We start from the raw sequence: 22,765 nt of genomic DNA on the forward strand, positions 1-22,765 counted from the left end.
AGAAAGTGCTACATATATATTAACTGTTATGATTAGGCCTTTGCTAGCATCATTAATCTTCCTAGAGAAATCGTTAAGGGAGCTCAAATATATAATAACAACTCATTATAAATGGAAGAATTGAGGCAGATGTATCTGCCTCTACATCTTATATCTAATGGCATTTGAGCAAGAACCACATGATTCAAAACTCAGCTAGAGGTTCCCAGCTCACACTACTACTCTGCCTCTTCTACACTTCTGGGGCTCTCTGAAGACTCACCTGTAAGTGAGTCTTATACTTTTAATTTAGCTCAGCGTTTATACTAAGGGACAAAGGTTAGTTATCTTTAGTTGCTTAAAAAGAGATTTATGGGGAAATGCAAAAGCGAGTAAGGAAAGTTCAGAAACCGCTTGGGTGAAAAAGCAACGTCTTTCAACTCTGAGTTAAATATACTTGATCCCCATACACAGAGACAGCAAAATCCATAATAAACTCAAGAGAGCAGACAGAGCCATTTTTATGTAGTCATTAGGAAAGCCATGATTGCAAATCAAGAAGTTCTAAATTTGTCAGCCCCTCCCACTATCACCACTGTTACTCATTCTGTAGCTACTTTCAGAAAGCTAAATCTGAACTGTTGCTCAGCTGAGCCCTAGAGAGTGACAAAGACAAATTAATGGGATCTTTGTGTGCCAAAATAAAGTATAGACCCTGTCACCACCAATATATGTTAAGTCCATTAAGGTCATTTTTAATGAACTGAACTTTTCATTGGAAAGTTCTGCCAAACTTGTTGCATTAAGAGAAAGAAACCTTTACAAAATTGCAAGATAAACTAATTTCACTCCATGTAAAGAAGAAATGTTACGTGAAAGTACTCTGAGTTTATAATATTTTAAATCTTTGTCAAAGTCAGGGAAAATAGCATGCATTAAAAATGACATTCTAGTATTAAGCTGAGAACTACAAATGCACTGATAGTATTGTCTACCATAATGAGGTCTCTAGTCCCTGTAACATAGCTTTCTAAATAGTCATACTATCCTCAAGGAAAAGCAAGCTTTCAAATCATGTTCTGTTCACATAAGTCAGAAATGCAAAAGGAGAGAAAGATGATCTGAAAGAAGTGTCATATCCTCATTTTTCATTTGTGGAGAGAGTAATTTGGCTCCATTTGTATTTGCTACATGCAGTTAGTAGTCCATCTTCCCTGTTTCCCAAAACTTTGCATATGTTGAGTTTTAAAGAGTAGATTAAAAAAAAAATAATAAGAGCTCTCCATGGGTCCTCTAACTTAGGAACAATTCCAAAATGCTCCAGAGCCTTCAATGTTGAGGAGCTGGTGATATGATAAACCAGTTTTTTGACCAGAGCCATGTAAAAATTATTGAAGTCAGCCTTTGTCTCAAAAATCCTTTTCTTACAGAAAATAGCATTTTATTGATACTTAATTGAAATGTGATAGATACAGAATTTCAAATTTCCTCAAGCTACATGATTACCCAGTAAGCATTAACATAAAATGAGGCCAGCACATACTGCCTAAGTACAGCTATAAGAAATAAATGAATAAGCCTACTACCACTACTAAATTTGGGTACAGTAACTTTAAAAGGCCATAAGAAACTCTTACAACAGGAAAAGGTTTGTATTTCCTCATGCCAATGCCTAGAACATAAACGTATAATTTAATTTCCTAGAGTTTTTTAAGCTGTTGCTTCTTTATCTAGCTTGGTTTCAGTCTTTGGGTCCAAGAACAAGTTCAATACCCAGGCACTCATAACATCAGCTCTGACCTTCCTGTTTGTTGATTCATTAATTCATTTGAAGAAATATTTATTAAGCTCTTATTAAGTGAAGGTTTACCTTTGTTGAGATTTGGTCTAGTGAGGGAGACGGTTATTACCTAACGATTGACTTTGTGATTATGAAAGACTGGTAACTGCTCAAAGAAAATACAAAAGTTCCCTAAGAGAGTCTATAACAGGGAACCCAGGAGGTCTAGGCATCAGAGAAGTCCTCTTTGAAAGGGAGCATAAAGGCTGAGACCTGAGGGTCAGTGCTGAGAGAAGAGAGGAGCGTCATCCAGGGAGAAACCCATGCCAAAATCTTGAGTCAAAAAAGCACTACACACATTGAAGGAAGTGAAAGAAGACTAATGTGGCCAGAAAGAGTAGTGACTAGAGGGAGAATAGAGGAAGATGAAGCTGGAGAATGACATAAGGTGACCTTGGGAAGGGATTTGTCTTTTTTTCTGGTCACAGTGGGGGACAATTAAAAGCTTTGCATTTTAAGATCCCTCTGGCTACCCCAGGAAGAATGACTTTGTAAGACAGAGGAAGAAGGCAACCAGGGGCTGTTGGAGTAGTCAGCAGAGAGAGGGTGTTTGCTTCAATGATCATCATCCACATGGCGGCCAGAGTGGCAAGGCAGTGAGGCGTTAAAGAGCACTGATCATGGAGCCAGCCGGTGAGGCTGGTGTATGTACAGAAACAGATAGACTGAATTGAATCCTGACTCTGCCATCCACTTGGCAGTGTGGCCTTGATAATCTCTGGGTCTCACTCTTACCGTCTAGACATTGGGATGAAAATGGTACTGTTAAAATATAATTTTTTAAAAGGTGCTATCATGACAGTCCTGCAAATATGATCTGTCAAAAATTTTATTTAATTCATGAATTATTGAAGGAACCAATAAGATGTTAAAACTAGTTCACATGAGAATCGAATTTGGAAAAGTCTATATTTTCTACCAAACAAAATCATTTGTATTGACATGAACTGAAAAAATTTCCATCATTATGGACAAGAAACATCTATATCATTGCCAGCCTTCCACAAGGAAACTTCTATCTCTATGGAGTTGCAAAATACACCAGCCAGAGATAACCAAAGGCTCATACTTCCATAGAATTAGAACACCCCCAGAAATCTGCTAGACAGTGCCAGCATTTCCTTGAGAAGACAAGCAGTAATCTCTTCTTCTCTTTTCACAGTGTTTCTAACAGTCCCCATCACCCAACAATGTCATAATGAGTTACAGATGTAAAATATATAAAGCATAGATGTGTAAATAGTGTTGTCATTCCTATATCAAGGTGGCAGTAGTGGAGACAGAAAGAAGTAAATGAATTTAAGATATATTTTTAAGGGAGAATTTATAGAATCGGGCAATCACTCAGAAATGAAGAGTGTGGGAAATTGAGGGGTTAAGAATACCTCCTGTCTTTTTACTTGAGCAGTTGAGTGGCCACTGAATCATTTGCTGTGATGGAGAAGATTGGAAGAGGAACGGGTTGCTGAGGAGGCAGATCAAGAGTTCCATTTTGGACATTTTAAGTTGGAGATGCCTTTCAAACATAAACGTAAAAATAGTAAGAAGAAAAGGTAGCAATCTGTAGGAGCTAAGAGCATGAAACCTGCCTAGCTGTGGACTTGTGCCTCAGTTTCCTCATCTGTGTATTAAATAGGGATAATAATTGTTCCTATCTCATTGGATTCTTGTTAAGATTTAACAACTTTTATTTATAAAGCACTTAGTACCTGGCACATAAGCAGCACTATATATATTTTTGATAAATAGATTAATTAAATTAATGTTTATTCTTTTCAAAGAAAAAAGTTCTAGACTAGAGACTTAGAAGTTTCCCATACATTGCTAGTATTTGAAATTGAGAATCATTGACAAACACATTGGAAGACAGCACAAAGCTGAGCCCTGAGGCACTGCAATATTACAGTTTGAGAACAGGAGAAGGACCTAGAATAGGAGACTGTGGCCAGAGAAGAAAATCAAGATAGTTTGGTGTCATGTAATTCAAGAGAAGAGAGTCCTAGAAGACGAAAGCAATGGTCACTTGTGTAGAATGTCACTGGAAAGAAGACAGATGAGGATTAGATTTGTCAGGAGTAGCAGAATATATGAGGCCGATATTCTTAAAAACTGATAACTATCTTCCTCCTGCCTTTTCTCTCACTGTCAAAGAAGAGTAGCCTCAACAGAGTCCCTCTTTTAACAAGACTCCTTCTAATATCTTGTCTGGCACCATATCAAAGAAAGGCTAGGGCAGAAATGTGAGATGGCTTCAACAAAGTCCTCAAACATACGAGACTCCAGGCTTTGAAAGAGCCCAGTAGTCTCTGGATGAATTGGAACTTTCAGAGTACACATCCTCCGCAACATTTCCTTCTAGAATAAAGTGTCTTTGAAAGGAAAATGTGCTCTTTAATGCAGTCAGGTTTTTTCCCCCTACTTCTAGCGCTGAGCATTTTCTATAAGAAAGTCATTGAGGCATTCTTGCAGACAAGTCAGCTGTCTCTCAAAGTATGCAAAACAGCATCATTATCATGAGAAAATGAAGTGTGCTACTTGGAAAATGCTTCTAAGTATAGCTTTTCCAGTACTGCCTCGGTATATTTTGGAATGACGTCCTTTCCTCAAATTATTACTGGTTAGCAGCATTAGACAAGAGTAGTCATTATATTTTTTCTTTTCAAATACTGTAGTTGTATTGGTGGCTGCATCAAAACTGTCATTGGTTTCGTTATTTTAATTTCCAGGATCATTCTGTTCTTGGTTATATTACTGGGGTACCTTACTGTGCTGAAGACCCCTCATAACTTGGGCATGATGATACTTAAGGATTTGAGGAATCTATGAAAAGAAATGGTACTGTGAGCTGTTTCGTGGAGTGACGTCCTGGACACCTTTGAAAATTTTTGCTTGGAGACCTCAATATGGGTTGAATTATTTGCAGCTCCAGAAGGCTGTAAACTAACAACAGCAGTTGAGAAAGATTTTCAAAATTCCACATTCAGATCAAGTATCTTTGAGTAAAGATCTTTCATCATAAGTTAGATTCTCATTTATTTGGAATGATTTAGGTGTGGCTCTATGTTAATGTAGAGGGATATTTTGGATAAGTTTTGTCCCAAGACTTTAATGTTCCAGTTATACTTTTAAATAGTCATTTTAAGGTTGCCTTAGTATTGTAGATTTTATAAGTAATTGTAAAATTCCGAAAGTGATTCAATTGAAGAGTTGTCCTCCTTTTGTAACATTCCAAACAATTGTTGTTTACTTATTTTAGAGAGTGTTTAAAAATCCTCCCTTCCAATTTCATTGAGAGACATTAAATAACTAAAGAGTTTTTACATGAGATCTGATCTCATGTAAAAGTGGGAAGTAGATGAAAGTAGAAGTAGAAAGGTATTTCCCTTTCCCTTTCCAAGTTTCTTTCTTACCCAGCAGCAATTTTTTCCCATATATCCAAATGCCTCTTCAAGATGCCAAAATGCCAGGCTTAGGTTTAGGTAACTGCACCTTTTCTCAAAGATTTTACTACATTAATGTCTCAAGGATTGCCCAGAATCAGGAGAAGAACCAACTTTTCAAATTTAAAGAAAAAGAATACGGATAAAGATGGTGTTAAAAAGAAGATGAGGCAATATGAAATAACATATTTTTACCAACAAAGTATGTGATTATCTTGCCCACAAATGACATGTTTACATAAAATAATTTTTAGTTAATTCAGAAAAGAATTACTGAAACAATATTTTATTTTTTCAGTGTACTATTTTCCAGATTCATTCTGTGACCACTAGTTAATGATAAAATTTTCAAAATGGAAAACACATGATTTTAATACAAGTATAAAATGAACAACTGCCAAAGAGTTTATTTACATCATTAATTAATGAGGGAACCAGTAATATGTTACAACCAATTCAAAGAAAATTTAAAAGAATGATACATATTTAGGCAAATAATAATGCTGAAATGAATTTACAAATAGATGCAAAATGGGTCTATCCACAGAGCAACAATAACTTGCATTCCACTAGACACAATTTGCATTTCTATGGATAAGAATCATACAGAGTAGTAAAATAGCTCAATGTCAATGAAAGGCCAAGATAACCAGAAAATATGCACTTAAAAGGATACTCAGGAATCTGTTTGGTTCATGTCAAAGTTTTTCATAATTTTTCCCTATTCAGTTTATTCCCTTCTCTTTCTTCACCCTTCTATCATGCTACCACTTTCATACACAAATATACATCAAATGAAAAAGATAAAAAGAAATCCACAACCCCTGTAGTAATCATAGCTCAAAATGTAATAAGACTAAAAACTATTCCAAAACTGAGTATTTTTAATGTGACTTTGTGCACATTTCAGTTTGCATTTTGAAACTAGATCATGAGACTAGTAACAGCATCAAAATAACATAAAGCTATTCTTAGTTTGATAATCCCAAAACATATATGTAAAAAAGAAAGAGAGAGGAAAATAGTAGGAAAAAAAAGAAAAAGTTAAATGAGTTACTTACAGACTGCGTGTACATACAACTTGAGCCTAACTCTGGCTAATATCTGTGGTGATGTGAGACTAATTAACCAGCAGTAAATTGCTTCTGTTTAGCATTATATAACAAAGTGAGTGTTTTTATTATTTCAGGGCATGCTTCTGACTCCATAACAGTCACTAATAAACTAAACCACATAGGGATTTTAGAAGTAAATTTTATTGTCACTGTTTTCTACTGCATAAAAGAGACTATGGTAATTAATCTCATTAAAGCCTAAATTATTTTTGAAATGAAAAGAACAAGTAAGCTTGCAAATAGGAGACCACACAGAAGCGTAAATCATTCATTTGCCAGGTGTGCGGGGTTTTTTCAACTTCCTGGAGATGGAAAGACTAAATGTAGAAATCATACCAATCCCTTCTGAAGTTTACACCCATCTTTTAAAGCAGTGGTCCCCAACCTTTTTGGCACCAGGGACCATTTTCATGGAAGACAGTTTTTCCATGGATCTGGGAGGTAAGGGATAGTTTCAGGATGATTCAAGTGCATTACATTTATTGTGCACTTTATTATAACCAAAAGAATCTTTACCCAAATTAAACTTCAGTAAGAACCTTTTCATTGCCCATTTGCACATCAAAATTATTTTTTTATTTATTTATTTTTATTTCGGCATATTATGGGGGTACAGATTTTAAGGTTTCAATAAATGCCCTTTCCCTCCCTCCCCCCACAAGTCTGAGTCTCCATCATGACCATCCCCCAGATGGTCCACATCTCACTCATTATGTATGTATATACCCGCCCCCCTCCCCCCTCCCACCTGCCCAATACCCTATTACTGTAGTACCTATGTGTCCACTTAGGTGCTGCTCAGTTAATACCAGTTTGCTGGTGAGTATATGTGGTGCTTGTTTTTCCATTCTTGGGATACTTCACTTAGTAGTATGAGTTCCAGCTCTAACCAGGAAAATATAAGATGTGCTATATCACCGTTGTTTCTTAGAGCTGAATAGTACTCCATGGTATACATATACCACATTTTATTAATCCATTCTTGGATTACACATCAAAATTATTAACATAATTTTTTTAAAAAAGATTGTACTCCATTTTAAGGTCCCACTTTAAAAGTTCTAACTCAGCAAGTGCTATTCAAGATGAGACTTCTGAACATTAGAATTAAACCTTCTAACTCACTTGCCTGCCCTCTCACTGACCCTGCTTCCTCCCACTTGTGGCCAGAAAACTCAAGATAGTAAATACAGAGTTAGGAGATCTGGGGACTTGGGGGAAAGCTTCATATGAAAAACAGTTATTATTCATTTGGCCATTCGCACTATCAGATATTTTTCTTTTGAAACATAATCTCCTGCCTTCAACAAGAGAGAATATATTATACCATACACAGTATGCACTAGAGAAATTAAGATGACTGCCAAAGGACAGCATCACTTAAAAACCTAATTTTTTTAATTGGTGTGAATTTGATGAAGACCTAAGGATAGTGGATTGGGAAATAACCCAGGGAGGCTGTTTTATATTTGATAAAACTCTCATTTGGGAGACATAAAGCAGATGTTTATTGTTTTTGCTATTAACCCAAAATGTCTAGATAGTAAAAAAAAAAAAAAAATACACGTACATGCATACATCTACATGCTCACATAATTATATATATATATTTTTTTTCACTTAAACATGCTGCTTTAAAATAAAGAAGTTTCAACTATTGCAACAAGTTTATGGGACTTCAGTAGCATGCCCTTTCTATTTTGTGTGTTTTTGGTATATCTTCTTGATTCTGGAAAGAGAGAAAATGCAAAGTAATGCATTTTATAGGCAAGGAGAGCTGAAGGTCCAGTCTGTGCATCATTTATATTCTAGATTTCATCTGGGACCCACTTTGAAAACATAAATCAAGTTGGCTACTTGTCATTCTATAAGCTTATATATGTGGAAAGAGATGGAAACTAAGACCTAAAATAAGTTTGGGGATTATGTAAGAATCTCAATGTGTTTGGCATCTCTTTCAAATGTTCTATTCTATACTAGGGGTTGAAGAAATACAGGCCACAGGCCAAATCCAGACCCTTCCATAATCATCCCATCCCCACCCCCTTTTTACAGCTAAAGTTTATTTGGAATGCAGCCACACTTCTTTATTTACATATTTCACACCATAATGCATAGTTGAGTAGCTGCAACAGAGACCACGTGGCCTGCAAAGTCGAAAAAATATATCCACTTTGGCCCTTTACAGAAAAAGCTTGCTAACCCATGTTCTGTTGTAATAGTCACTGAAGAAGACTCTTACGGGTGACAGAATAATAATCCTTCCTTCATAGGAAAAGCTAATAAAGTGCAGTTCTTTTTGAGATACTACCATCTTGTGGGTTTGAAAACAAAATTTGACACCATGTTATTAAAGAAGCGTTGTTTGTCACACGACTGTCAAAGTTGGCAGGCTAATCAGTTGCTTTCCCATCTTTCTAATGTGCAAAATAGTTTAATGCATGTTTTCCTTCATGTCTGCACCTGTGTTGTAAAATGCAGTGCTTGTGTATTTGTCATGATTCTTGTTCCAAGAGCCAGGCAGGTGGATGTGAACGTGTAATAAGAAGTTTAAAGTTATTTTGATTGCAGGCTTTAGTTTTATGTTTCTAAAAAAGTCTCCTGCAGGTGGCATTATTTAAAGAGAGAAGACTTTTTAATCATTTAGGATACTATTTTTTTCCCAAGTTCTAGAGCTGCAGAAGATGGAAGCAAAGAAGTCAAAAACAAGAGAAGAAGGTGACATTGTGATGAGGATATCTTGAGAATAATTCAGGGTGGCCATGCCACCCTTGTCCACCTTCCTGACAGGGTTGTATGGTGACCTTTCTTCTCTCCTAGTGGCTGGCTCTTCAAAGGTGGCTGGGGTCAGGCCTTTCTCGAAGGGTCTCTTGCCACACCGTGGAGCACTGTGTGTGCTGCTTTGGGGGAAGTCTCGTCTCCTGACCAGCCCACTTCTGCTCCACATAAGGCCCAAGCTCAGGCCTGGGAAACATCTTTGTTGTGGTCCTTCAAGTTTGAAAACTTGGATTGGTTTACTTTTAGAATTTCAATTTCCCTGAACTAGATATGAACCATTTGCACTTGCTAGTATTTAATGCTATAACCCTTCTTATCAGTTCTTTCATTTGCTGCCAACGTCAAGGTTAGGGAGCCAGGTTTCCATGCCTCCTCAGCACGACTCCCTGTGAGAAAGCAATAGGATCCTGGAAAATTTTTTTAAAATGTAGCCCAAAGTTCTTTTTCCGAATTATTATACTTATTTATTTTTTAAAATGTTAGTGGTTCCCTCTGGGCTTTTTGTCCTAGGTTCCTCTCAAGGTCATTGCAGTTATGGCCATGGTTGATTCATGGCGGGGAGAGGTGGAGGGTAGAGGCTGGAGGGACATTTTTTGGAATTTGGATATTTTCCTACATGCTAGAGAAACTCAGAGAAAAACCCAATTCTCATTCGTATGGCTTCCTTCAGAGGACAGGGCGTGGAGGATGATGAATAAACGTGTGTGAATGCGGAACCTCTCGTGCGCTGCGACAGGCCTGAGGATTTAAATTTGTAGCGTGGCTTCTCTCTATGATATAAAAAGAATTGGAGTTCAGACTAATTCAAAGAATGTGTGAGGAACAGGACTTTGTGCCATTCTTGGAAACTTACAAAAACAACACACCTCTTTATACATATAAATAAATCTTGGGAAGGACATTAAGCAGAAAAGCAAAGAAAGTTACTGAGATCCAGACCCCAAAAAAAAAAAAAAAAGTTTCTTTAAATATCTCCAAGGGCTTATTTTATTATAGTTTTTAGTATCAGTATTAGTCTGCTGTAAGAATAGCCAGCATCTCGCAGGCGGCACAAGTGCTGGGATTGAGAGCGAGGAGAAGCGGCCACCAGTCCCGCGCTCTGAGGAGCTGCCGCAGCGGTGCGAGGCAGGGCGGAGCGGGTGGTCTCTGGCTGGAATGTCTCACAGCTGGGAGTTCGTGTGACATCCAAAGCAGCAAGCAGCCGAGGAACAGTGGCAGATGAGCTCCTGAGCTAAGCGGAAGCGCCATCCCAGAACAGGGCTGAGGGGCCCTGAGCACACCCTGGGCCAGCTCCGGGCAGCGGGGGCAGGCGGCATGCAGCCCCTCACCACCGCCACGGCCTCCTGCCTGGGGCTTCTCACCCTGTCCTCTTGTTTGCTTGCCGACTGCAGGTTCATCCCAGAGGCCTGGTCGGCCTGCACGGTTACCTGTGGTGTGGGCACCCAGGTGCGAGTCGTCAGGTGCCAGGTGCTCCTGTCTTTCTCTCAGTCCGTGGCTGACCTGCCTGTGGACGAGTGTGAAGGGCCCAGGCCGGCCTCCCAGCGTGCCTGCTACGCGGGGCCGTGCAACGGGGACACCGCCGAGTTCAACCCCGACCACACAGACGAGCTCTTTGGTGGCCTGCCGGTTTTCGACGAGCTGTATGACTGGGAGTACGAGGGCTTCACCAAGTGCTCCGAGTCCTGTGGAGGAGGTAAGAAGCGGGGCTCCGGCTCAGGTCCCCACCGTCTTCGTGCCCTCGTTCTGTCGCTTCTCTCCCTGTGTGCAGCTGGGTCATGCGACTCCCTCTAGGCCAGGCGTGATAAGGAGGCGGGGAGGCAGCCATTCTAAATGCAGAGTGTACTGGATGAAACGGAGATGTATTGCTCTCGTCCCTCCGGTGGTTCTCAGACTGTTAGCTGGGAGTGGCCAGTACAATGAATGCCTTTGCCTTCAGTTGTCGTTCTGGTGAGTTGCAATATATCATCATGTATTTGACTGAGGAACACAGTTGCCGCTGGCCTGGCAATGCTCTCAACGTGCAGTTTGATGGATCTATGCCTTTGCCGCAGTGCATGTGGTGTGAACCAAGACCCAACATGACAAAACATTCTGCTGTTCCTAGAAACGACTTAGAGATTTTTCAGTGTACTCTAATAGATATTAGCTGATCTCCCAATATCCATTTATATATAGGGGAAGAGTCTATAAAGGGTAATTAACACAGTGGTTACTTGGAGCTGGACAGGAGGTTAAAGATCAAAGTCTGGCCTCACCCCCATTTTACAGATGAGAAGACTAAGATGCCAAGAAACAGTGACTTGTTCAGGAACACACAGCTACTGAGTGGCAGAGCTTTTCTTTGTCTGTCTGGTGTATTTCCGTTATGCCACATGTCTTTAAACACCTAGAGAATTCCTGAAGCTTTCTCTTTTTAAATGTTAACTAATGTGAAATGTTTTCATGTATAGTCACCTGGTTCTCTTAGGTGTATTCCATGGTGATAGAAAAACAGATTCAGTGATTCTTTATTCAGATGTTGTAAACAGGCTTGTAGTGAGAGAGGAGGGCATTGAAATCAGCAATTAATTCTTCAAGATTACGACCTTTCTTGCATTATAGAAAATACATTAGATCCTTATTGCCACCATCTCCCACATCTCCCAAGAGAGATTTTGAAAGGTGAGGGAGTGCCACGTCCCTCTCCCTGGCTACTGGCAACCCCTTTCAGCATGTCGTGAGTCTGCATTCCTAGCAAAGATTCTTACTTAACCGGTAGAGAAAAGTACTGAAATTATTTCCCAAATCAGTTTTCTAAACCATGACACTTAGGAAACTCTTTTAAAATGTATCTTTTGTCACGATTAAGAATGTAAATGTACACGTGCCCACATTGTTTACATGTCATTGAAAAGGGAAAAACAGTGGAACAAGTACCAGCAAAGAATCCATTTTCTCCAGCGGGCCTTTTAGTGAGCGTTTCATAGTCCTGACCTTGAGGTTCTTGTTTGTTTCTACATCTTCCAGTTTCAAACCCTGGAATTCTGAAGTGTTTTAATGGAGAGCCCTGGTATTTTAAAACCTAAATTCTTCCAAATGATTCTGGAAGACAGTTTCCTGGAACGCAGCTAATGTAACTGTGCTCATATGGTGCTCTTCACTCACTCTGAGGACATCTTTTCTTTCATGCTTAATGGGGGAGAAGTGTTAAATAAGCTTTGGTGATCTCTGAGCCTGGGCAGGCGCTGAGGGGTCAGGTGGAAAGGCCATGGCCGGTGGCTAGAGTTGCTTCTTTCCAATATAATGAATGACTCAATTCAGAGGGTTGTGCTTTTATCCCCAATTTCCATGATCACCTGAATTGAATGATCATTACTTCTAGTCTAAAACAAATGTGCTTTGAAAAATAAATTATTTATGGTCTTTCAGTTATGGTTCTCATTTACAAGTCAAGCCTGGAACTTTATGAACAGATGGAAAAAATAGATGCAGTCATGGAATATATAAATAACCAGATACCTTTATCTTTCAGAGTCTAAGCACTCTGCTGACCAACCAGAGGTATAAAATTCAAAGTGTAGAGTGTATGTGGAATGTATTTAATTTGAAATGTTTTCAGAAAATGTTGATTTAGAAATAAGATTTGGATGTTTGATTTACAATTGATCTCTACCTAGAGGAACTGAGTGTCTTTGTATGACATAAATTGTACATCCTTTATCTCCAAGGCAGGGTAAAGTTACTGTAATTTCTTAGGTCTTTAAATGTTGACAACTGAGCACACTTACCTACAGTTATGTCACTGTGCCAAGGTAATATATTTACGCAGAAAATGTTAGAGTTGAAAATTCCAAAGTGGTGAAAATAAGCTTGGGTTATGTGGTCCATCTGATACCCATATGCACTAAGAAATTATTTCAATATATGGGACATGTATATTTTCAAGTCATTGTTTGGCAGTAACATTTTACTATATTATCAACTTTGATCTTTCACCAAAATATAACCCACAAGGTTACATATTTTTAATCATTCTTGCTGTAGCCAACCCAAAACATGCAGGATTAACAAATAGATTTTAAATCAATTTGGGGTTGTAGGGCCAGTCAGGCTAATTTTATTGTTTTTGCAATCTCAAGAGATGAAATTGGATAGACACAAAAGTAACCTTTCCCCTAGCAGAGGTAGCAACCAGAAGGAACTAGTTAGTAATTTAGTCTGTAGTTGGTGGCTGCGTTTCCCTGAGCTGTCATCAAATGTCGTGTAACAATTATGCTATTCTGGGAGATATAAACACTGAAAATCCCATTTTCTGGAAGATTGAAAGTGAGCCTAACCTGCTTAGATCTGTGCCCCGTGTCCCCCTGGTACATCCTTGTTCTATTTTAATGTCCCATATGTGAACTGCTAGATGGTGTTAAGGAGAGCGGGTTTAATCCTGATCAGCTTTATGATAATAAACTCCTAGGCGGTGAAACCCACATTAACATCTAGCTGAGGGAAAACTCGAAATGGGCTTCAGCAAAAATGGAAGGTGAAGTCTTGTACCTATTGTTGCCTTTTCCTGATGAGTCCTCTCTCCTTTTGCTTCTGTCCAGAAAGGAATCCTAAAGTACTATACTTAAACATGTGTTCCCCATTGGTTAAAAATGTTTTTCTAACAGCATATATTAGCTCTTTTGAAAGGAGCACAGTTTGATGAGCTAACTTCTCGCATCCTTCCCTGTCTCCCCTGGGCCAGCTATACTGTGAACTCAAAGGTGAGGTCCTCAGAGCGCTTCCCTCCTCCAGCTTCCCACGCTGCCCGTTCCAGGGAAGCTCCCCTACTCCGTCCCACCTCCTCTTGGCCTCAAGTGCACGCTTAGAATGCCCTGCCCTTTAGCCGTTGTATTTGTTCATCCTACAAAAATTTATTGTGTGTTGCCCACAGGGCTGTTCCCAGATACTCCTTAATTACGACAGAACGTCTGTCCTTAGTTTTCCCCACCACCCTCGGCCCCACCTAAGAACGCTGAGGCAACTGGCCCCTGTGACAACGCAGATTTAAGACACACACAGTGTTGAGGAGGTCTAGCACATTGTTTTAGAATGCCTTAGAGAAGAATTTAGTAACTCTGGAATGCTTCTTAATCTCAGCATTTAATTACCCCATCGGTGATTTTTATCTTTGAGCTATGATTATTGGTTTGGGGTAAGGTAAAGTTGTGTTTTACATATCTGACCGAGGAGATTATTGATGTATTTCTAGAAATTTAGCCCTTAACTACACCCATTTTTTTTGCAGTCTTAAAAGAACCTAAGTTCTATAAACAAAGAGTTCACACAGTGGAGACACAGGTCACATCACTCACACACCTGAAGCCAGCACCTTCGAGTAGGGCATGTGGCCAGCCCTCTGGCCACTTCCTGCCTCCGGATCATCAACCCATTTCATTAAAAAAAAAAAAAAAAAGTCATAAGGTTTTCAACAGCTGCATAAAGCTAAAATATGGGGTATTTTACAGTCACATTTAGAATCTCTTGAATACTACCAAGTAAGCAAACGAATTGAAAACTTAATTTCTAAGGTAACCACAGCTCTAGATTCTGCATGGAATAGTACGCTACATCCAGTGGCTTGCCATCATTACCTTAATAATGCCAGACGATTCCAGTGGGAAGTATCGGTGATGACATCAACAATTTCTTATGAAGTGTTTTGCTCTATCCTCGTACCATGAATTTCAAATGGCTCATCCCAGCTGCAACCAAGAAGAGAACACCCTGCAGTCAGCATTACAGAATATGATGGAATAATTTGAATGTCGAGCATAAATCTCAAAGACTCCACCCTGAGCTGGCCATGATATATTTAAATTAAATTTTGAAGCTCATTAAAAATGTAGAAAAAAGAAAATATAAAGGATGCCATCATGGCCACAGGGTAAATATTGTGACTGATTTGGGGAGAAAAAAAAAAGTTTGATTTATCAGACTTACAAGGAAGAAAGAAAAGTGATTTGGACTCTGGCTCTGAGATGTCACTTTTTAAATGATGGTCTTGCTAAGTGACCTAGGTCAGTGTCATATCAGGAAGCAGTGGGCAGTCAATTGAGGTGATGACTTCTTGGAGAAACATAAAGTACAAAGAAGGAAGGTGGCCACAAGGCTAAGAAGAGTTGGGTCAATTGTACTATGTCAGGTACTATTTGATGAAGCAATGCAGAAAATAAAAATAAGAAAATTTGTGTGTATTTATATATCTACATATATAATTAATTACATGGCTAGTCGCAGACTCTGCTATAACTATATACAAATATCTAACTATAGATAGGTATCTCTGGATGTAGGTATCTTTACATACACAGCTATGTGTGGCTGGAAGCAAATTAGCAAGAATGTCCTGTCTCGCCTCTTCCCTTAAACTGAACTCTGCTGAAATGATTCCAGACAAATGTCTACGTTATTCCTGAAGATCTCCAGGAAAGCAGAGATGACAGCCTCTTGGTATTTTTAAATGTTAATGCTGTCAGTCAGTGCTAAGCACACAGCCACCCTCAGCGTCATCATTTAGCAACTGTGTGACCTTAGGCAAGTCTTTTCACCATTGCAAGCCTCAGTTTTCTTATCTGTAAAATGGGATAGAAGTAATGCTTACCTGTGGAGTTGTCTAGAGGATTGGATGATGCAAACCAAGCTCTTGGTCTTGGTACCTGGCTAACAGTGGGCACCTTGTACATGTTAGCTATTGTTATTATGACTGTGGGAACCAGAATGAAATGTCTGGTCATTACATTACCCATTTAAATGTTTCTCTGCTCCAGCAAGGTCTCCGCCAGGGATCGCTCAGACCACCTTGGAAGACCTGCCGAGTAATCATGTCCCAGTCACTGCTCAAACTCCTCTTTTACTTGTTTTGCATTACAGTATACGGATGTCAGTAGGGAGATTGTTTTTCATGACTGTTACTGTATATCTTATTCTCTTATCTTGATTCCAACTTCCAAAGCTGCCCCAGGTCACCAAAGAAATGAACCAGAATCAGAAGGAAACCAGCAAAGGGTGGAGTCCTGGAAGCATGGCCTCAAGAGCACAGCAGTTTACAGAATATTAGATCTTAAAATGTGGCCTTGGGCCTTCCTTCCAAATACAGCTGTCTCCTCTTGATGAAAAGATAATGTGTAAAGGTCTTGGGGCCCTTTTGTTGTCACCCTTGCACTCCTTCTGCATCCAGTTATCATGTTTCAGCATTGGTGGCTATATGGCTTGGTGGCTTTCTGTTATTATTTCAACAGTATTTGGAGGGAGTGGCCCTCCCTGGAAGCATGCTTATGAGTCCTTTCTCCCACATCCAGAGATGCTTGATGAGATTAGCAGTCCTGGGCATTAAACTGCTGTCTCTGACACTCTGACATGCAGCGAGAGTCCTACCGATCACAGAGACCTCCCACCAGCTGCCTTGTCTACACTTCATCACCCCCCACACACGCCCGCTCGGCACTCTGGCCTGACAGTGTGATTTGTACACAGGTGTCCAGGAGGCTGTGGTGAGCTGCCTGAACAAACAGACTCGGGAGCCTGCTGATGAGAACCTGTGCGTGACCAGCCGCCGGCCCCCGCAGCTCCTGAAATCCTGCAATTTGGACCCCTGCCCAGCAAGGTAAGGGACGTATTACCTGCTCTGCCATCCAGGAGTGTGCATCTTTCCAGACCAGAGTGCTCATTGTTACCCAATGTTTTGAAAACCAATTAGCATCAGTTCAAACTTTTAGTCAAATCCACTTAAATTTAATTGAAACCAGGGCTTTGGAATTCCAGCCCAATCAATGATCACGCAGAGTCCAGAAGGCACTGTTCACTGAAGCGGGCCTTGTGGCATGGCTGGTATGTGCACGTGCCACACGGTTGTTGCCCCTAAAGAAAACACGAACTGACCACAAACTTCATGGGCTCTGCCACCTTTCAGCCTGTGTCCCCAAGCACTAACACTACAGTAATGAATTGGCTTGGGAATTGCCAGGTATAAGGAACCAAAGCGTCTGGGTGGTATAACTGATCCACTGTGAAATCTGTATCCACACAGCATGCAGATTCATTATAGCATGCTCTGGGTGGGGGGTGTCATTCCACATGCGTAAAATCAATTAAAGCATTTCATTGTTCAGCCCTGCCTGGGTCTCATTATTACCCGACCTGGAGTCACAGCCTTGATTGAGTTAATCAATCCAATCATTGCTTCAGTCCACACAATTTTATGGTGTCTTGAGAGACTTGCCTTTTAGATAGTTCTTTTTGAGCAAATCTCATATATAATTCTGATTTGGAAGAGAGACATTTAAAGAACCAAAGCCAGACTTTCAAATCTGCTGATGGAATGAAGAATGTTACTGGATAAGGTCAGATTCTAGATAAAAAGGGAAATGCTGGTTCTGAATGGTATGTCTTCTCTTCCTTCAAAGTGCATCACACAAGAAGTAGTGTTTTGCTTTCAAGATTAACAGTAGTTTGCTGGTCTTATTTCTCAGCCAACTAGATTCCTTTCTTTGAGATGTAGAAGGTACAGATTGTGGGCCTCTTTCAGTCAGATGGAGGCACAATCCCATAGTGACACTTCTGCTGGTCACCAGAGTTGTTCTGTGTGTCATTCTGAATGGTAAGCCTGGGCTTCCCCTCTTTAAACACATAAGTTAAGAGGGCTACTAGTGCTGCATTCTCCAAGGCATCCAGAGAATTAGTCAGCCACTGCTTGGAGAAGCACCCCACCCATGAGAACTGCAGCAAGCAAAAGAGAGTCAGTGGCTGGGCCAAGAAGAGCTCTGATCCAGTGTATGGAATCCTGGGGGACCTCTTTTTCTATCCTTGTTCCACCTGATGTCACATCTCTGTCCTAACTGCATAGCTCTCTAGTTGATTGCGCCTAAGATCTAAGTTCATGGACAAAGGGGGAAACTCTTCTATTTGTCTGTAGTTCCCCACATTGGAAGAAACAGAGTGGCTTCTGCACACACAGCCTGAGGCCCCAGCTAGGCCTGGCTTCTCATCTACCTCCATCTCCCACTACCTGTGCAGCCTAGAGCAAGGCATCTGCCTTTTATGTTTCCACATCTGCAAGATGAACTGGTTGCAGGAGATGATCTGAGCTCACCATGTCCAGCTCAAATATCCCATGATTCTCCATTATTTTGCAGGCAGAAGCATTGGGCAGCTACTCCTGCTTCTTTGTGCTGTCATTAATTGCTGTCATTTCTGTTCTCTGTATTTGCTATCATTTGAAAAACAAGCAGAAGGGTCTTTCTAACCACCTTCCAATGTTGTGATGACATTCAAATGCTGAAGTGGGCTGAGGCAATGTCAAGGGCTCAGTACCCGGACTTGCTGAAAACCTGTGGGGATCTGTAACCACTAAACCATCCCTTGAGGAGCAAAAGGAATAGGATACAAGATATTACTCCTCATCCTCAAAGTACTCACTATGGTTAAATTAGACATGTTTAATTTATCTTATGACCTTTTAATGACTCGTGGATAAGAACTGTTATTGGGCTTAATGTTGTTGCATTTGCTCCAGAAAAACAACTCATTTCTTTGATTTCCCACCAGCCAACTGTCAGACTGACAGGCAAGACCTCTCACTGGGTACAGCCAGCGATTTCATGGGTCAGCCATACACGGTTGAGCATTTACAGAATGATACTAGTTAAAACAATAAAGGAAGCCAAAATACAGCAGCCTGATATGACTCACTCTCTTCATCTCCCATCCAAGAGCCAAAGTAGATTTTCATCTTAAAAGTAAGCTATGTACAGAGATGCCTCTCCTGTGGAATATTTCAGTCTGGCATCAGGGGAAAAGCTCTCCTTCTCTTCTGCTTGGTGTAAGGTGTATGCAGAAGAGAAAATGTGTTCTATAGGGGCATAACAGTGTGTTGTTTTCCCATGCAACTGCTGCTTAGTTGGGAGTAATTTAGATCGTTAATTCACAATTCTTATTCCACGTGGTTCGATGTTCCCTGTACATTATGGTGCATCCTCTGACAGGATGCAAGTTTCCATAAATGATCTCTTGGGCCTGTGCTGATGTCCATGTGTTTAAAAAATACCATAACATTTTCTGTGGGACATAAAGAAATGATGTCTCAGAGTCTTCATCACTGGGCTTTTGTCTCTGAGATGTGGCCCCTGGGTAAGATGAGTAGCTTTCCCAGGAAGCTGTGAGTCCTGTGAACACCAGTTAGGAAGCCGCTTTTCTTGTATGTGGTCAGAGTTATCAGATCGCATGGAGAACACCGAAGGCCCTAGGGGGCAAGTCCTGTTTGCGTAGTCTTTCTGAGATGAAGCGTGGCTTCTCCGGACTGAATCTGTGTGAAGGCAGAATTTGCATCAGAAGCACATGTCTAACCTTCACCAGGTTTGGGCAGGTACATCCTCATACCTGGTTATTCACAGCAGGAAGGGTGTGTTCTCAAGCTGGAGGTATTCTAATTGTTCCAGTTTGTGTGCGTGCACATGCGTATATGTAATGTCTACATTTTTAGGGCACTTTTAAAAATAGTTTTCTATTGAAGACTATATTTTATAGTCCTTGCTATCAGCTTTATCTCTTAATCTGTCCCTCTATATCCCTACCACGCAGTTTAATGTTTGACATATAGCAGGTGCTTATTAAGTGTTTATTGGATAAATGAGTATGAGGGACTGGGGCTAACCTTGTAAGGAGTAATGTTTAGAGTAGCCCATGGTATCAATGATAGCTGGGAAGAACTGGATGCCTTCTCTCCTCTCCTTCCTCCTTATCCCTTCTCTCTCACCTTCCAGATGATGCTGATTCTTTCCTTAATCTTAGGGCTTTAAATACCAATTTAAAACATAAATAGCCTTAGCATTAGAACCCTATATGTTATTAGCTATGTTTGGCAAAGTACCCCTCCCCCTCACAAAGTAAGGATACAGGATACAGGTAGAGGTTGAGAAAGTTGTAAGGGAAGGGGACAGGTAGAGGTTGTGAAAGTTGTTCACGTCACCTAGGGAGAAGCTTGATAGTTGGGAAAGAAGGAAGGTGGGATATGGAGGACAGGTGTCAATCCCTTCTGAACCTTGCCTAAAATTGGCCATATGAAATTAAGACCATTTTTGCTTGTGAGCCACCAGTGAGAATTTTCCATCAAAGCTAATAGCAAGAAAATGATCATTACACGAAAGAAAAGTCATTTTAGGCACCATAACCACTGTCTGAGTCATTTGTGTGTAGAAGCCACACCACCCTACCAACTCCTCAGTGATGAATTAGACAAGCTCAAGGGAGAAATATCCAAAAATGATCTAAGACCAGTTATTAGGAAAGAAGTCAGCCTCCTGTTCCCCAAAAGAAAGTTTTCTAAGTATTATAATTGCACAAGTAATACATGAATATTCTCATTCTTTAAAACTCAAGCACAGCAGAAGTAACCAAAAAAGATAGGTATACACTCCCCTTTCACCACCATATTCCACAGTTTTAGTCCCTTCCTCTCACCAGAGAAAACCATTGCCAATGGTGTGGTACATACCCTTCCAGACCTTTTACTATGAGTTTATATATAAATATATGAACATATGCAAATATGTAATATTTTCCCTTTATAAATGGGATCTCATCACATGTATTATTTGGCAACTTGATTTTTTCACTTAATATTATAATATACACTAAAGATCTTTCATATCTCTGCAACCACCACAGTAAAAGACCCAGCAGATAGATGTAGACCTGTGGTTGAATCCCACCCTGACACTTTTAGCTATCTGGCCTTCAAGAGGTCATACATTTTTTTGAATCCTCAGTTTCCTCATATCTAAAATAAAATCATAGTAGACACTCATAAAAATTCATTCTCTTCTCCTTCCCTTTCATTTTTTGGTGATAAATAATTCTAATTTAGAAGACAACATGATTTTCTAAAAATTCAGGACTTAAATTTGATTTTTTTTTAATTCAACTAGGTCTTAATGATTAAGCTTCACCAGCTATCTTCCTGGATTATAATAGCAATGATATGAGTAGCCCAAGGAAAACCAGAAAGCACTACCTTAAAAAAAAAAGTCTATGACTGTTATTAATTACAAGCATTTGATAGCTTGGCCAGCGTGTGTTGAAAAGATTTGGTAAACGTATGTGGAGGAGGGGAACGAAGTCAGCAATGAAAGCCAGATGGCTGAAAATGAAGGAAATTCCAGGCAATTTCTGCAGCTTTGTTCTAACATACTTTTTAAACTAAACTTTTATTTCTGTGCAACAGAGAACAGCTGAGTGGTACAGAATAGATAAACAGGGAAGGGGAAAAAGCTCATAATTCTAGGAACAGTACTGGGTTTCTCCCCTCCCCACCACCACCATCAGCCCCAATCTTCTTTTCTCAGACCTAGGATGGTTCTTAGAACCAGCAAGAACGATAAAAGAAGCTTGAGAATCCCTATTTGAGACGAGAGAGTTAAAAAGCACATCTTAAAGGTCACAGAGTCTCCTCTTTAAAAGCATACTTCAGAATGCCTATTTTATTGTACACTAACAAAATCCATGCATACTAGCAGCAAATGATTTCCAATTTCCAATTTTCTTTTATATTAGCTTACAATGGTTAGAGCAGAAGGTGCTGCCTTTTAGCACAGCCATGTTTTAATTTATTTGGTGGAGCTTTCAAAGCTTTGCAGGCACCTTCACCTTTGACAACTTGCTTTAAGGGTTACTGTTTCAACATGCTCTCCAAATATTGGTTTATCTTCTGCTGTGCCCCTAAGTTCCCATATGCTGCCTGTTGGCTACCTCTTTACTAACTTTTTAGTGCTTAAAGGAAAAGCACACCAAAGCTCACTGGCGTCCACAGAAATTGAGGCCAGATTTGGAGGCTGTATTCAGACGCCTTTGGAGAGTTAATGCTATTGCTACTGCCGTCCTCCTTGGAAAATCCAGATGCACCTTACACTGTCTCTCTCTTTTCTTCCATTGATAGATAGTTTACAACAGAGGGACCTGCCAAGCCCAGTTTCTTAACTGCTGGGCCTGATGGCGCCAATAATAGCCTCTTTTGTTTGTCTACCAGGAATGTGTTAGCCCAGTGAGCAGAAATTAGCCCCAGGAGCATTTTGTTATCAACAAGGGTGAAGGTCATATATGTATTTGCCACAGGCTAACATTTTCATTTTTCCTAGGATATCCCCTTCCATGGTTACACATCACTTGTTACGTCAACCTCAAAGCTGTGTGAAATGAGCTTTGATGGTATTACAAATCATTTTGCATGCATAGATGTAGTGGTTGCATGAGTCTGGGGTAAAAAGCAAGGGATTGGATGTGCCTTCCCAGCATGTCACCTGAAAGCATATATGATATAACTCATTCTAAAACAATGGAAACATCAGCATTAGGAAAATCCATTTAATTAAGTCTTGAGAGGGGAAGTTTTTCTGGTTTCTTAATGTCTATATAATTACACAGCCTCTTAGACCACTTAAGTCTGCCTCAACTCTGGGAAAAGTCCTTATACAGATTACTGACTAAAGTTAACTTTATGCACAAAAATTAGAGCAGAGAGTGTTTTTGAATCTCAGTTCAAAAAATAATAATAATAAAAAGGTAATGAGCATCTTCATGTCTGCTTACATTTGGTCCTCAGAGAT

The 22,765-nt window shown here is 39.9% G+C and overlaps 1 protein-coding gene across 3 annotated transcripts in view; it reads left to right on the forward strand.

Annotated features, from left to right (window-relative positions):
* The window catches only part of ADAMTSL1 (ADAMTS like 1), an 856,830-nt gene that overhangs the window by 688,714 nt on the left and 145,351 nt on the right, over positions 1 to 22,765 (forward strand). For all 3 annotated transcript variants that reach the window (XM_012769704.2, XM_012769705.2, XM_012769706.3), the window contains 2 exons: positions 10,544 to 10,845; positions 16,644 to 16,773. In XM_012769704.2, the coding sequence (XP_012625158.2) occupies positions 10,544 to 10,845; positions 16,644 to 16,773 (432 nt within the window). The remainder of the gene's footprint in view (positions 1 to 10,543; positions 10,846 to 16,643; positions 16,774 to 22,765) is intronic.

The sequence above is a fragment of the Microcebus murinus genome, chromosome 12, assembly GCF_040939455.1.
Source record: "Microcebus murinus isolate Inina chromosome 12, M.murinus_Inina_mat1.0, whole genome shotgun sequence".
NCBI classification, from domain to species: domain Eukaryota; kingdom Metazoa; phylum Chordata; class Mammalia; order Primates; family Cheirogaleidae; genus Microcebus; species Microcebus murinus.